Below are 12,512 nucleotides of genomic sequence, written 5' to 3'. Positions count from 1 at the left end.
TAGTCAGGCAGGAGGAAGTATAGGCAGGACAAGGAGAAGAATAAAGCTGGGAAGTGGAAGGCTGAGTCAGAGACACTGCCAGCCGCCTCGATGACAAACAGCATGTGAAGATGCTGGTAAGCCACGAGCCACATGGCAAGGTATAGATTTATAGAAATGGATTAATTTAAGCTGTAAGAACAGTTAGCAAGAAGCCTGGTATGGCCATACAGTTTGTAAGCAATATAAGTCTCTGTGTTTACTTGGTTGGGCCTGAGCAGCTGTGGGACTGGCAGGTGAGAGAGATTTCTCCTGACTGTGGGCCAGGCAGGAAAACTCTAGCTACATATCTGTATGCATTTTGAGGTTCCAAGCTATGTCTTACTTTATTTCCAACCTCTGCTGCCTCTTCACTGGGCCAGGAATACCAGACCTCCCTGGAAAGAGGCACTTGGAGTCAAAGAAGCCTAAAATCAGATTAGGCTCCACCAATTACTGACTTTAAGACCTTCAGCAGGCCAGCCATAGTGGCACATGCCCTTGATCCCAGCACTCAGGAGTCAGAGACAGGTGGATCTCTGTGAGTTCAAGGCCAGCCTGGTCTACAGAGTGAGTTCCAGGATAGCTAAAGCTACACAGTCTTAAATAACTAAAAGAAAGAAAGAAAAGAAAAGGAAAAAAGAAAAAGTCTTCAGCAACTTCCTTGATCTCCCTATACCTCAGTTTCCCCAAGCATAAAATGGGAATTATAACTCTGCCTATGTCACAGAACTGCCATGAGAAGTGAGTGAGCTTGAGTTCACAGCTAACTCTCAGGGACTGTGTATTATTAACAAGCATTTAATAACCATTCAGATATCAAGGGTCAGGCGTGGTTGTGCACATCTTTAACCCAGCACCCTGGAGGCAGAGGCAGGTGGATCTCTGAGTTCAAGGCCAGACTAGTCTACAGAGTGAGATCCAGGACAGCTATACAAAGAAACCCTGTCTCAGAAAAAAACAAAACAAAAAACCAGATACCAAGAATAAACACCCTTGACATTTCCCCCTTTACTTAACACTCAGAAAGAAAGCATAAAACACAAAACATCAGATACAAGGGTGATGGTCTGTGATTTTGACAGTCAGGAAGCTGAGGCAGGAGGATCACTAAGAGTTTGAGGCTAGCCAAAAAAAGCAGAACAAATTCTTTAATACCAGCATCGTCCAATTCCTGCTTCTATAGTTTCCACAACTATAACTCCAATTTCTACTTCTATAGTTTCCACAACTCGAGCTTGTGCCTGTCAGCTGAGGGTAACAAGACAACAACATCTACTCTTCACTAAGTGGTCAGCCTCCCAAGGCTGGCCATGCTGTCTCTGTCCCTTGTCAACACTTCACACTCAAGGCCATTCCCCATTTGCTCAAAATGGATGTCATCAGGAAGGAAGAATGAATGCTTCAGCTGCTCAAGCACTGCTGTGTGGATCACAGCTTGCCCCTCTGTGGTCCTATTTTCCCTCAATAACCAAAAGCCACCCTGTGTTTTTTCCCTTGCTTAAAATGGCCCTGCAGGGGCTAGCAAGATCACTCAGTGGGTAAATGAGCTTGTTGCCAAGACTGACCACCCCAGGACCCACATAGTGAAAGGAGGAATGGATCCCTGTCCTCTGACCTCCACATGCCCTCCCCCCACACAGAATAAATAAGTATATTAAAACATGAAAAAGCGTGGCCCAACAACGTGTCTTACCGTGGTAGCCAGCCTCAGACTTCTCTTAAAAACGTAACCACAGGACATATCTGGCCTGCCTCCTTCCTGACTAAGCACTACCTTGCCCTGACTCACTGGATCCCAGCTGCCTGAGCCACCTGCCTCTTCTTTGAATACTCCAAATCTTTGCATCCAGAGCTATTTGCATGTCAAAATGTCATATTCTTCAAGCAGTCATTTCCTGATGACCAGATGAACAGTATTCCCCTGAGAATTCCCAGGAAACATTTAACATGACTGGAATGGAATGCTGTTTAGATATTATCTGATACCCTCATTCCTAATCCTGATGTCCCCTAAATATGGGAGAGGTTTGCCTTGCTCAGTGCTGGTGCCCTTCTCCTTGAACACTGCCAGGAGTGGTGGCATGTGCCTGTCACTCCAGCACTTCCATAGTGGAGGCAGAAGGATCAGGAGTTCAAGGATATCCTTGACTTTATGGTGAATGGAAGCTAGCCTGGAATACATGAGACCCTGCCTCTAAACAACACAAAAAGTGAAATTATTATTTTATAATAAGGACAAAATAATACCAAAAATAAAACGAGAAATAATACAATTATCTTCCCTAATTAGAAAGTCAGGGGAGATGAGCCAAACCAAGAAAAATGGTGCAAAAACATTCCCCCCAACAGTGTGTTCACAGATAGGCAGCAAGTCACATTACTTCAAGCTCTGTATTGTTTATTAACAGAGATACTGGTCAGTTAATGATCTGATTGCTAGTCACTTCACATCCTTGGACTTGTAAATAACAGTCATCTTCTAGGGGCTTCTGGGAAGATTGCTGCCTGGGCTGGCTGCTTTATTGCAGCCTCTCCTACCCTGATGCCCTCAGCACCCCACCCCCCACCCCCCCCCCCCCCCACCCCCCGCCCACATACACACACACACACAGTCATCTTTCCACCATCCCAACCCCCAGTCCTTGATCATCCTTTAAGGCACATTCAGATTTGCCAAAACGTGGCCCTGACAACAGACCACTGTGTTTTTTAAGAGCCCCAAGCTTTCTCAAAGGCACCGTGTCTTCATGTCTCCCTTAATTAAGTACAGTCAGTTGAAAGCAATATTTTTATAGATCTTGCCACAGTGAAATGTCACTATGCATTTTCCAACTGAGTTATTAAAAAAAAAACACCTCACTGCTTATGGAAAAATGCTGTCAAAGGTGGTGGGAGGTGGAGTGGAGCCAGAAGCTCAGCTTTAAGGCTAGCCTGGGCTACCTGGTAAGGGTTGAGGGGGGGAAAGGGTTAATAGAAGCTATTTCTTGACTCTGTTTCAACTGAGGAAATACTAGATGGTTTTCTAGCATTCATGATGCCCTAGTTCAATTCCTAAAACTGAAAAAGAGTACAGGCAGGGCTGAGGTACTAAAAAGTCTTTCTGCACACACTTCTGTGAAGAAGGTAGCATAGGCACAGTCATTATCCACACTTTACGGCTTTTCAATAACCTCTGCAGATACAAGGGGCTTCTACTTGGTTCCTATTATGACAACCATTTGGCATTGACCTGGGGCTGTGTGTTAAATGACTTCATTCTGTCCTCCAAGAACCCCACACATCCATTACTATTATTATTCTCATTTTAGAGCATTTAGTTTATTTATTTGTGTGTTCACAAATGCGGGTGTCTGCATAGCTCAGAAGACAGTGTCAGGTTTCCTAGAGCTGGAGGTACAGAGGGTTACGAACCACCCAACGTGGGTGCTGGGAACTGAACTTAGTCAGTGCCCTTAACTACTGAATTATCTCTTCAGTCCCATTTATTACCATTTTACAGATAAAACAACCAGTAGTATAGTTTCAACTATATGCCCATCGTAACAGAGCTGGAAAGGGCAAGGGCAAGTTTGAACTCACCTCACCTGGCTTCAAACTCCTATTCTTTCACTTTTAGTTATTTGTTTTTGAAACAGGTATGGCCTCAAACTCTCTTTGTAGCCAAGCATGAGCCTGAACTCCAGTCCCTCCTGCCTCTCCACCCCAGTGCTTAGATGGCAGCCACTTCTGTTACCCTTAGATACCCCTCTTCTGTTCTTTTCTACTATAACTATAGTACATTACATTTCTTCATCTAAAAACTGGACCTGAAGCTGCACCAGGTGGTACAGGCCTAAGAGGGTTCCAAGTTCAAGTCCTACCTGGACTACAGTGTAGGTTCAAGGCCTAGATGACTTTAAAATACCACTTAGTGATAGAGCGGTTGTCTAGCATTCACAAGGCCTTGTGTTCAGGATCCAGTACCACAAATAATAATGATAGTAAATAAAGTAAGTGCTATAGTTAAGAGCTGGGGTGTAGTTCAGTTGGTAGAACACTTGCTTAGCATGCATAAAGCCCCAAGTTTGAGTCCCATCAATGCAAATCCAGGCATGGTGGTTTATACCCATAAACTTAGGAGTAGAGGCAGGAGGATCAGTTCAAGGTCAAGAGCTAATTTAATGGTTTAGCCAGTAAGGACTCTTGGCATCAACCCTGATGACCTGAGTTTGATTGGTATCTACATGATAGAAGAGAACTGACTTCTACAAATTGTCCTCTTACCTCTACATTACAAAGTCATCTTTGGCTATATAGCAGGTTTGAGGCGAGCCTGGACTACGTGAGACCCTGTCTGTAAATAAGTCAGAGTACATAAATACTCTAAATATTCTCGCTGAAATGAAAGGAAGCAGTTAATACAATCTCAGCTAAAAGCAACCACGTCTACCACCTTTCCCCTCTGTTAGTTCTTAAAAACCTTGGAATGCATGCAGAAGTGAAGCAGAACCTTTTTAATGGGCTCTTCCTTCCTTCAACATGTCAAGGGTCACAGCTCTGGCTTGGCACTAGATTGGCCACAGCACCAGGATTACCAATTTCCACACTTCATTAATAAGTAAATAGAGGCCCAGACCTATGGGAAGGCTCTATAGATCTCTTGGGAGTTGAGAGGATGTTTATGCACAAACAAAAATCCCAAAGTGCCTGATTGTAGACAGGAATCAAAATACTCAAACTTAGCCGGGCGGTGGTGGTGCACGCCTTTAATCCCAGCACTCGGGAGGCAGAGCCAGGCGGATCTCTGTGAGTTCGAGGCCAGCCTGGGCTACCAAGTGAGTCCCAGGAAAGGCGCAAAGCTACACAGAGAAACCCTGTCTCAAAAAACCAAAAAAAAGAAAAAAAAATACTCAAACTTGCCAGATTCCAGTTTCCAAAGTGAGCTTTGAGAAGATTTCAAATGTGAATAGCTTAAAGAGCTAGGGGATATGTTTGGGGATCTGTGCCAAGGCACATAAGAAACTGATCTGCCATTGAACCACCAGGCAAGTCTCAGAGTCTTGGATGGTTTGGAACAGAAAGGGTCAGGGAGTTTACAGCCAGGACTCAGAAGTACAAAATTTTCAGGGACTCATGTGGCATAAATTGGATTCATACCTCAGTTTTCCCTACATGCTTGAATTTGGTTTTCCCCAATAAAAAGGCAAGAAATGAAAATCTGTAAGAGAAATGCTAGGAAGGAGCTGAGTGAGCTGGTGCACACCTGCATCCCAACACTTGGGAGGAGAGACAGGAGAAGAGTTCAAGGTCATCCTCGGCTACAGAGTTTGAGGCCAGTCTGGGTTTCATGAGACCTTGGGGACAGGTGCTGCTGTTAGAGAACCGCTCAATATTTCAGTTTGCTTTTGGTTTTCACTTTGAGACAGGGTCTTACTTTGTAGCCCTTGGTGGGCTGGAACTTGCTAAATAGACCTGGCTGGCCTAGAACTCACAGAGATCTGCCCAATATTGCAGTTTTAAGGCAGTCTTACTTTGTGCAGTTTCATGGAAAGGATGAGAGGAGTTCCCTCTATGGATGGAGGAGGAACTATTGAAACATAGCTGTGTCCTGAGAACTCACCTGAGCACCATCTTATTTAATATTCATGATAAAGCCATATGGTCCATGATATTATCCCCACTCTGAAAGAAGAGGCAAAGTAATGACAGAAACATACCTTGTCACATGGTCAGTCAGAAAGTCTTAGTCAAGTCTGAGATTCCTCAACTGTGCTCTGCTTCTACTCTATGGGGACCCAACCTTCTTTCAAGCATTGTGGACTGCAGGGACCAACAGGGCCACTATCTGCTTATAAAATCACTGACCATCTTTGATTTGTTTTGTTTTGTTTTTTTTGTTTTGTTTTTTTTGTTTTTCGAGACAGGCTTTCTCTGTGTAGCTTTGTGCCTTTTCCTGGAACTCACTTGGTAGCCTAGGCTGGCCTCGAACTCACAGAGATCCGCCTGCCTCTGCCTCCCAAGTGCTGGGATTAAAGGTGTGCGCCACCACCGCCCAGCACTGACCATCTTTGAAATAGACCTAGGAAGTTTCCTGAAACTGTGAAAGCAGTAAACCTTCATGAAAAATGTGTAGAGTCCAACTAACCTGCGTCCGAATCCTGGGTCTATCAATTCCGTTTGCATTACCTAGCAAGCCCTGGCCCTCTCATGCAAGCGGTGTTACAGGCCACACAAGGTGGTAACAGTAATTAATGAGATGGTGTATCTGAAGTTCTCAGGATATAGCAACCTAACAATAAAAGGCATCCATTGGTGGTATTATTTTGAGCTTGTAAAACTGACCTGCAGCCTTGAGGTTACCTCAAAATGCCAAAGCCAATGAGTTAGAAAGGATGAAGCAGAAGAATGGACCCAGGTCTTAAAAGGAGAAAGAAAATGAAAGAAGGAAAGAGATCAGAAGGATTAGGACACCCATCCTATCAGTAATGAAGACATTTGAACTTGAAATCCAAACACAGTATAGCTAAGCTGTTGAGTGCATAGTTACAAGTATGAAGAAAACAGAGAGAGAGAGAGAGAGAGAGAGAGAGAGAGAGAGAGAGAGAGAGAGAGAGAGAGAGAGAGAGAGAGAGAGAGAGAGAGAGAGAAGCGTATTTACAATACTTTAAATACATGTAACTCAGGGAATGGTGCTGGGAATGAGCACTGAGCCCAGAGACCCAGAGCAGGGCAGGTAGACAAGAGGGCTTTTCCCAGCCTGGCAGGCTACATACACCAAGGCTCCTGAGCAAGCCATAGCAGAGCAGGAGATGGGGGTGGAGGACACTGGGAAGCCCCTAGGGTTGCAGGAACATCAGTAACTCTAGACTTTCCAGCCTCCACACTTTGCAGTTTTAAGTATCGTGTCCAACAAACTGAAGGCAAAAGTCTTGGATTTATTTAGCAATGTCTGTTGATACCAAAACACCATAGAGAGAACCGATGAGTGCCGAGGTGTGTTTCAAAACCGCCTGCTAAGGCTGAACTCAAACCAAATCGGATCATCAAGTCAAGGACTAGAAGCGTGGGGGGGGGGGGGGGGGGGCGGTGCACAGGGCTGACCTTGCCCTTGCTTGCTCCTTCCCTTCTCCTCTGACCCAGGAGGAGGTGGGAAGATGCTGGGATTTCTGCTATGCCCCAGACCTCAAGGCAGGAAGAGCAAACAGACACTCCCCCATCTCCAGTACGTGGGCGCTTCCCAAACTGACCCTTGGCTCCTGCGCCCTCAAGCATCTCAACGCCCTAGCATCCTCCTTCCTAGGCTGCAAGAAAGATTGTCCTTTGCAAGAGCAGTCTCCGGCTCCCAGATCTAGGACTCCCTAATCCAGCCAGGCTCCTCCTGGCTTAGCTGCCTTGTGATTTCCCGAGGAGCCTCCCGGTGCAGCCCAGCCCTGGAGGGTCCCCTCTTTGTTTGTAGGGAGAACACCGCTGCTGTGCAACACTGGAAGCCTGGCTGCGGGGGCGATTCCTCCGGGCGATTCCTCCGTCTGCTCACCCACGTTCCTCGCGCACTAGGGGCCACCAGCTTCAGCACAGGGTCTCCAACTGTCCCCCTCCCGTTCCCTGCCCAAACACTTACTTCCCAGTCCCTCCGCTTTCCATGCTGTCTCCTCCACCGCCCCATAGCGCCTCAGAGGCTTCTCGGCTTCCAGATGGATAGACAGAGATTGCTTTAACTCCATTGCTGATCCCCGCAGGCAGGTCAAGGGGTCCCCTTTCATTCCATCCCTGCTGAAGGCTGCAGGGAGGAGGGTGGCTCTGGTCAGCAGCGTTTTAAGGGGCTGGGCGTTCCTGAGGAAGCTGTTCCATCTCTTCAACTGCCAGCACCCGAAAGCGCCCAACTGGTACCCAGGATGGGGGAGGGATGCATAACACATGCGCAATGGAGGCTGGAGGGGGGAGGTTTGGGGGCTGGGTAGGGAGAAGGAGGGACAGATGATAAACTCTCTGGAACAACAAAAACAAAAACAACTAAAATAAAATCATCCCTAAAGGAAGCAAGAATAAGGTAACTGCCCATATTGGAGCCAGTGAATAGGCTTTGCGTGAATGGATCTAGCATTGTGGGTGGCTTGGGATCTGCCAGAGAGCTGGTAGGTTTCAAGTGTGATTGGTGAGCCAGAGTGTATCTGTTGATGGTGTGTGCTTTGTGAAGGAGTGTGGACCCCAGCTGGTGAGTTCTGTGAGTTTATGTATATGATTTGAATAAAAAGGGGGAAGCAGACACCGTGTGTGTGTGTGTGTGTGTGTGTGTGTGTGTGTGTGTGTGTGTGTGTACACCTGTGTGAATCTTGTGTGTTTTGTATGGACAGGAACAAGAGAGACGAAAATATTTTGGGGCACATGGCCAACAAAGCTATTTGAAACATTGATCTTTACAAACCTGGAGAATAATCATAATGACCAAACATGGCAGCATTAAAATATAGGGCCAGGGCTGTCAGTGGGGTTCAGCTGGTACAGCATTCACAGCCCAAGCCTGAGGACCCAAATCTGAGCTCCAGAACCAACATTAAGAGCAGGTGCAGCACTGTACACTTCTAATGCCAGCGCTGGGAGTGAAGACAGGAGGATCCCTAGGACTTGCTACCCTTAAGACACCTTGCACCAAATTCTGACCTACACACACACTTTAAATATATGTGTGTGTTTATATATATATTTAAGAGGTAAGGGATGAGAACACAGCTAAGTAGGTAGAATGCTTGCATAAGACACACAAAGATTAGGGTCCTTATCCCCAGCACTGCATAAACCTAGCGCACAAGTAGAGGCAGGTGGATCTGAAATTCAAAATCATTCTTGGCTACATACGGAGTTTGAGGCCAGCCTAGACCACGTCTCAAATGAATGAATGAATGAATGAATGAATGAATGAATAAATAAATAAATAAATAAAGCATAATCAGCAGCTAGGTTGATAAAAATTAATACTACTTATTGAATGACTGCTAAACATAAAACACTTACCAATGTCACTGTGAAAGCTAGCACTCCGATCCCCTTGTTTTACAGAAGACAGAATTGATGTTCTGAGAGATCACTTACCCAAATCCCCACACTTCCATGTATCGGAATCAGTCCTTGAATCCAAAATATATGAATTCAGATTCCACCTCTTCTTGTCCTGATTTTCTTGACTGTGTTATATTTAATTCTTTTTTTTTTTTTAATTTTATGTGCATTGGTGTTTGGCCTGCATGTATGTCTGTGTGGGGGGTGTCAGATCCTCTGAAACTAGAGTTACAGACATTGTGAGCTACCATGTGGGTGCTGGGAACTGAACCCAGGTCCTCTGGAAGAACAGCTAGTGCTCTTAATTACTGAGCCATCTCTCCAGCCCCTGTGGTTATATTTAAATTACATGTATGTGCATGAACTGGGATGTGTGTGGGAGGTGCATGTAAATGCATGTGCTCTCAGAGGTCAGAGGTCAGAGGCATTAGAGCCCATGGAGCTGGAGTTATAGGCAGTTGTGAACCACCAGACATGGGTGCTGGGAACCAAACTCAGGTCCTCTGCAAGAGTCATGCATGCTCTTAACTGCCAAGCCTTCTCTGCAGCATCTCAACTGCTGTTATGTTTTGTATGGAGGGAGAGGAACAGACCCATCTCTGGGTCAGGAGATGCTGGCTTGCTGTTTGTTAGTTATTTTGTGATGTCATCTGGGAACTTTGGTATCTATTTTTATGAATTGGAAGTGTAAAGCAGACCAGTTTTTCAAGAAAATGACTTTACCATTTAAAAAAAGTTATCAACAGTGAACTCCTAAAAGAGCTAGCTTCAAAACATCCACTTCTGAGAGGTCCTAATCTAATTAGATAAAAACATAAAATAATATCTTATTTCCTTTATTATCAAGGCATGAGAAATGAAACAAGGAGGTTGGAATTTCAGTTGTTATGAGTACTGACTGCTCTTGCAGAGGACCAGGGTTCCATTCCTAGCACCACAAGACAGCTCACAACGGTCTGCAACTCCAGATCCAAGGTACCAATGCCCTCTTTCGGTTTCCAAGGGCACTGCATGCATGTGCACAGACACACAGTCAAAATACCCATACACGCCGGGCGTACGCCTTTAATCCCAGCACTCGGGAGGCAGAGGCAGGTGGATCTCTGTGAGTTCGAGGCCAGCCTGGACTACCAAGTGAGTTCCAGGAAAGGCGCAAAGCTACACAGAGAAACCCTGTCTTGAAAAAACCAAAAAAAAAAAAAAAAAAAACAAAACCCATACACATAAACAAAAATAAACCTTTAAAAAAACCCAAGGAATTGAAATACGATTGGGTGTGGTGGTATAGGCCAGAAAGCCCTGAGCTCAGCACTGGCAAGATGGCTCAGTGGGTAAGCCTACCAAGCCTGATGGCCTGAGTTTCATGCCTGGAACCCACATGATAGAAGGAAAGAACCAACTCCTACAAATTGTTCTCTGACTTCTACATGGCATACAATCCTATACACACACACACACACACACACACACACACACACACACACACACACACACTGAATAAATAAATGTAATAAAAATTTAAGTATAATAAAATAGTATTTATGTGCATTAGAAATTAAATATATAATCAAAATATTTTTAACTTGAGAAAATTGTTATTTTATGTCACCTGGAAAGTTAATTAATTAACTGGTTTATATCACATTATTAAGCAACATTTAAAAAAATCAATTGATGAGGCTGTAGAGATGGCTCAGCAATTGAGTATTTGCTGCTCTTGCATAGGCCTGGAGTTCCCAGGACCCACATTAAGTGGGTTATAACTCCCTGTAACTATAACTCCATGAGACTAGATACCATCTTCTAGCCTCTTAGAGACTTTCATTCATGTGTGCATATACTCACATGGCACATATGTGCAGACATACACAGTTAGAGACATAAATAAAAATTTTTTAAATAAAATGAACCAAGCCACTGGGCATGGTGTCTCATGCCTTTAATCTCAGTACTTGGAGGCAGAGGCAGCAGATGGATCTCTGAGTTCAACGCCAGCCTGGTCTACAGAGTGAGTTCCAGGACAGCCAGAGCTACACTGAGAAACCCTGTCTCAACAAAACAAAACAAAATAGAAAGAACTCAGCATGGTAGCACCTGGTGGGTAGAAACAGGAGGGTCAGGAATCAAGACCAGCTGGGCTACATGTAACCTTGACTTAAAATCAAAACCAGAAAGAAATAACAGCAACAAAGAACTGAAAACTACAGATGCTGAGAGCCTAGGAGGGTATTGGAGTATATGCTTCGCACTATACTCAAGGTCATGGATCCAACCTAAGCAAAACAAAGACATATGAAGTTACGTATCTTTTGTGTGTGTGTGGGGGGGGTGGGTTCCCATGTGCACTTAGAAGCTGGAAGTCAGAATCAGCTGTCTTCTTCAATTGCCTTCTCCCATATTCTTTAAGACAGGGTTTCTTACTGAACCTAGAACTAACAGTTCAGGAACATGAAGGATTCTCCTATCTCTGCCTTCCCAGCATGGGGTTACAGGTATGTACCAAAACACCCAGCTTTTTATATGGGTGCTGTGGATCTGAATTCAGGTCCTCATGCTTTGCTCATCCATCGAGCCAACTCCCTAGCCCTTGTGTTTGAGGATGAAAGGAATCAATATTATAAAGATAAGAAATTCTTTTCAGTATAATTCCAGTTGAGATTTCAATAGGAAATCCATGATTAAAATTAGCTTTGGTAAGCTGATTCTAAAATTCCATAGAAGAACAAAGCGCCAGGAATAGACAAGATAAGCATGGAAAAAAAATGAGCAAGGCAGGGAAACTGTAATGATGAGATATCAAACCTTATGGTAAGCCCTGACATGGTGTCCCATGTCTGCAATCCTAGGAGAAAAGAAGTGGAGACAGGAGGATCGCAAGTTCCAGGACAGCCTTGTCTACAAACAGCCAGAACACACACATACACACTAAAAAGCCTAAAATAGAAAAACCCACAACACAGCAAGACAAGAATAAATAAATAAATAAATAGATAGATAGATAGATAGATAGATAGATAGATAGATAGATAGATAGATAGATAGAAAATAAAGCTTGATGATAGAGGAAGAAAATTGTAAGCCCCCCCAATAAAGCCACATATATTTAGAATCTTGCTATATGACAGAGGCAACGTACTGTGAGATGTTTGATTACACTGTGAAGATGTGTCACTGTGGTTGGTTTAATAAAAAGCTAAATGGTCAATAGCTAGGCAGGAGGTCTAGGCAGGACTTCTAGACAGAGAGCACTGGGAAGAAGAAAGGCAGAGACACAGAGGAAGCAGAACATGGAGGAGGAGAGGTAAAAGCCACGAGTCACATGGCAGCACATAGATAAATAGAATGGGTTAATTAAGTTATAAGAGCTAATTAGAAACAAGTCTAAGCTAAGGTCAAGCTTTCATAAGTAATAAGTCTCTGTGTCATTATTTGGGAGCTGGCAGGACAGAGAAAGACTT

The 12,512-nt window shown here is 44.4% G+C and overlaps 1 protein-coding gene across 1 annotated transcript in view; it reads right to left on the bottom strand.

Moving 5' to 3' along the window:
• The window catches only part of Bmerb1 (bMERB domain containing 1), a 126,495-nt gene extending 118,593 nt beyond the window's left edge, over window positions 1–7,902 (bottom strand). Inside the window, exon 1 of the mRNA XM_052759593.1 lies at window positions 7,619–7,902. Coding sequence (XP_052615553.1) covers window positions 7,619–7,760 — 142 coding nt within the window. The 5' untranslated portion in view covers window positions 7,761–7,902. The remainder of the gene's footprint in view (window positions 1–7,618) is intronic.
• Window positions 7,903–12,512: the final 4,610 nt, after the last annotated feature.

The sequence above is a fragment of the Peromyscus californicus genome, unplaced genomic scaffold, assembly GCF_007827085.1.
Source record: "Peromyscus californicus insignis strain IS unplaced genomic scaffold, ASM782708v3 Scaffold_3__1_contigs__length_106647218, whole genome shotgun sequence".
In the NCBI taxonomy this organism is placed as follows: Eukaryota; Metazoa; Chordata; class Mammalia; order Rodentia; family Cricetidae; genus Peromyscus; species Peromyscus californicus.
The sequence above is the reverse complement of the archived record's forward strand: the minus strand, read 5'-3'. Positions and strand labels throughout refer to the sequence as shown.